This window comes from Thamnophis sirtalis, unplaced genomic scaffold (genome assembly GCF_051295495.1).
Source record: "Thamnophis sirtalis isolate CommonGarterSnake01/CBP01778 unplaced genomic scaffold, rThaSir2_p1.2 scaffold_12, whole genome shotgun sequence".
NCBI classification, from domain to species: Eukaryota; Metazoa; Chordata; class Lepidosauria; order Squamata; family Natricidae; genus Thamnophis; species Thamnophis sirtalis.
The window spans coordinates 61,898,731-61,900,936 of record NW_028261392.1 but is presented as its reverse complement, the minus strand read 5'-3'; the positions used below and the strand labels follow the sequence as shown (position 1 = coordinate 61,900,936).

The window sequence follows — 2,206 nt, the reverse complement described above, 5'->3', positions numbered from 1 at the left end:
TCAGTCTCTGGATATGCTTCAAGGTGCTAGATGTAACTTATAAAGCCCTACATGGTATCGGATCTGGGTACTTGAGAGACCGCCTGCTGCCAATTACCTCCCACAGACCCATTAGATCTCGCAGGGTTGGCCTCCTCCGGGTGCCATCTACCAGCCAATGCCACCTGGCTACTACCCGGGGGAGGGCCTTCTCTGTGGCAGCTCTGGCCCTCTGGAATGAACCCCCCGCAGGGATCCGGACCCTCACCTCTCTCCAGGCCTTCCGAAAAGCCGTCAAAACCTGGCTTTGCCGGCAGGCCTGGGGGTGATGAGTTCCCTCCCCTCTCGACATGTATGGTTGTGTGACTGTTGTCTACTTTTATTATTTGTATTTTGTCTTTTTATGTTCCCCTTTTTTGCCCCCTTGAATTGTTCGCCGCCCTGAGTCCTCCCAGAGAAGGGCGGCATACAAATAATAAAATACAAATACAAATACAAGTGAAATGCTATCATTTTTTTCATTAAACATGACTTGTTAATGTAAGGTGTTGGTCTAGGATTGTAGAGATCTAGATTCAAGGCCCCTTGAAATCTCACTTCCTCCTCATCCTTTCCTGGGCTGAATAGAAATAAAGAAAAAATATACTGTAAAATAAAGATCCAGTTGTAATGACAATTTATTATTTAAGACTGGCACTTTTATCTTCATTCCACCAGGTAATTCCTTATCACAACTAGCATCAGGGTTAGAATGTCCACCATTCCACAATTTCGAGTCATAGCGCACTTTATATTTGGATGACTTTATGAATCTGTTCATGCCTCCTCCGAGTTCCTGAATCTGTGAACGACACACCGCAGTAGGAACAAGAATAGGGCCTCTCTCCAGTATGGATACGTCGATGACGCTGTAATGAGCCTAAACGTGTAAATGTGTTGTTGCATCTTTCACAGGAGAATGGACGCTCTCCAGTATGTGTCAGATGGTGCCTTTTTAATCTAGCCATTTGGACAAAGGCCATGCCACATTCTTTGCATTTGTACGGCTTTTCTTCTCGATGTATCACTTTGTGTTTGGAAAGCAAGTTAGGTTTGCCGAAAACTTTGTGACATACTGGGCAGATACATGATTTTGAACTTTCGTTTCCGAGATTGCTGGCCGCAGATTCCAACTGTTTAGCCTTCTCTTCATTATCCTGATTTTTCTTCGGTGTGCACCATTGATTCTTTGTGTTTGCGTTTCCCAAAACAACACTGGAGCGCTCTATCTTGTGAAAACTCCGCAGATGCCTCCAAACATCAGCAGTGCGAATGAAACCTTTGTTACATATGGGGCACTTGTGTGGCCTTTCCTTAGTATGGGTCAATTTGTGCATTCGCAAATTAGCTGCACGGAAAAACTCCTTGCCACAACAGGGGCAGCAATATGAATTCCTAGCCATGTGTAGCTTCCTGTGTTCTTGAAGCCCGGTGAGATCTTGGAAAGGTTTATGACATTTCTCGTAATGACAAGGCAATTTTTTTCCTAACTGAGGTGAGATATTCTCCTCCTCAGTTGAGTCAACAAGGATAATAAAATTTTCTTCTTCTTCTCGTTGTCGGTGAAAATCCTCAGAAATGTCAAAACACGGATATTCCAGATCTTTATTTTGAGAAGCTGAGTTATAAATTATTCTAGCAGGAACATATACCCCAGGGGTACATGGATTTTGCTGTCGCCAATACGTTGAGGTTTTGGAAAATCCTTTTGAAGATATTTCCTGTTGTCCAGACAGTTTTGCACAGCAATCCACACGACAGGAAAGTGTATCAGGACTATTTGGATAGAAAGGTCTCAGAGCATCTTCCTTTACCTTGATCTGAGGACTGGTTTTATGAGCCGCCCAATCAGAAATGCTATTGAATTCACTTGATTGATCTCCCCTGGAGTTACAGTCATCTCTTTCACATTCAGAGTCTAGTTGTATCCCCGTTATGGGATACTGGCAGCTTTCGTTTGCAATCTTCACCATGTCACTGTTATCCCTATGAAGACAATAGAAATGGAGAAACGTTACTTTTAGCCCTTGGAGGAGGCAAATGTGAAATGCACTGATAGTAAATAGCGTGACCCGTCAAAACCGCGTTCCACAAAAGCGCGGTCGACGAAATCGCGTATGTGACGTCATCACAACGCAACGAAAAAGATCGAAAAATTGAAATAAAAATTAAATTACAGCAAGCTGAT

General features: G+C 43.4%; 1 protein-coding gene across 1 annotated transcript; it reads right to left on the bottom strand.

Moving 5' to 3' along the window:
* Nucleotides 1-767: 767 nt before the first annotated feature.
* On the bottom strand, nucleotides 768-1,991 carry LOC106553421 (uncharacterized). The gene has a single exon (XM_014071914.2). The coding sequence runs from the start codon at nucleotides 1,989-1,991 to the stop codon at nucleotides 768-770; it is 1,224 nt and encodes a 407-aa protein (XP_013927389.2).
* Nucleotides 1,992-2,206: the final 215 nt, after the last annotated feature.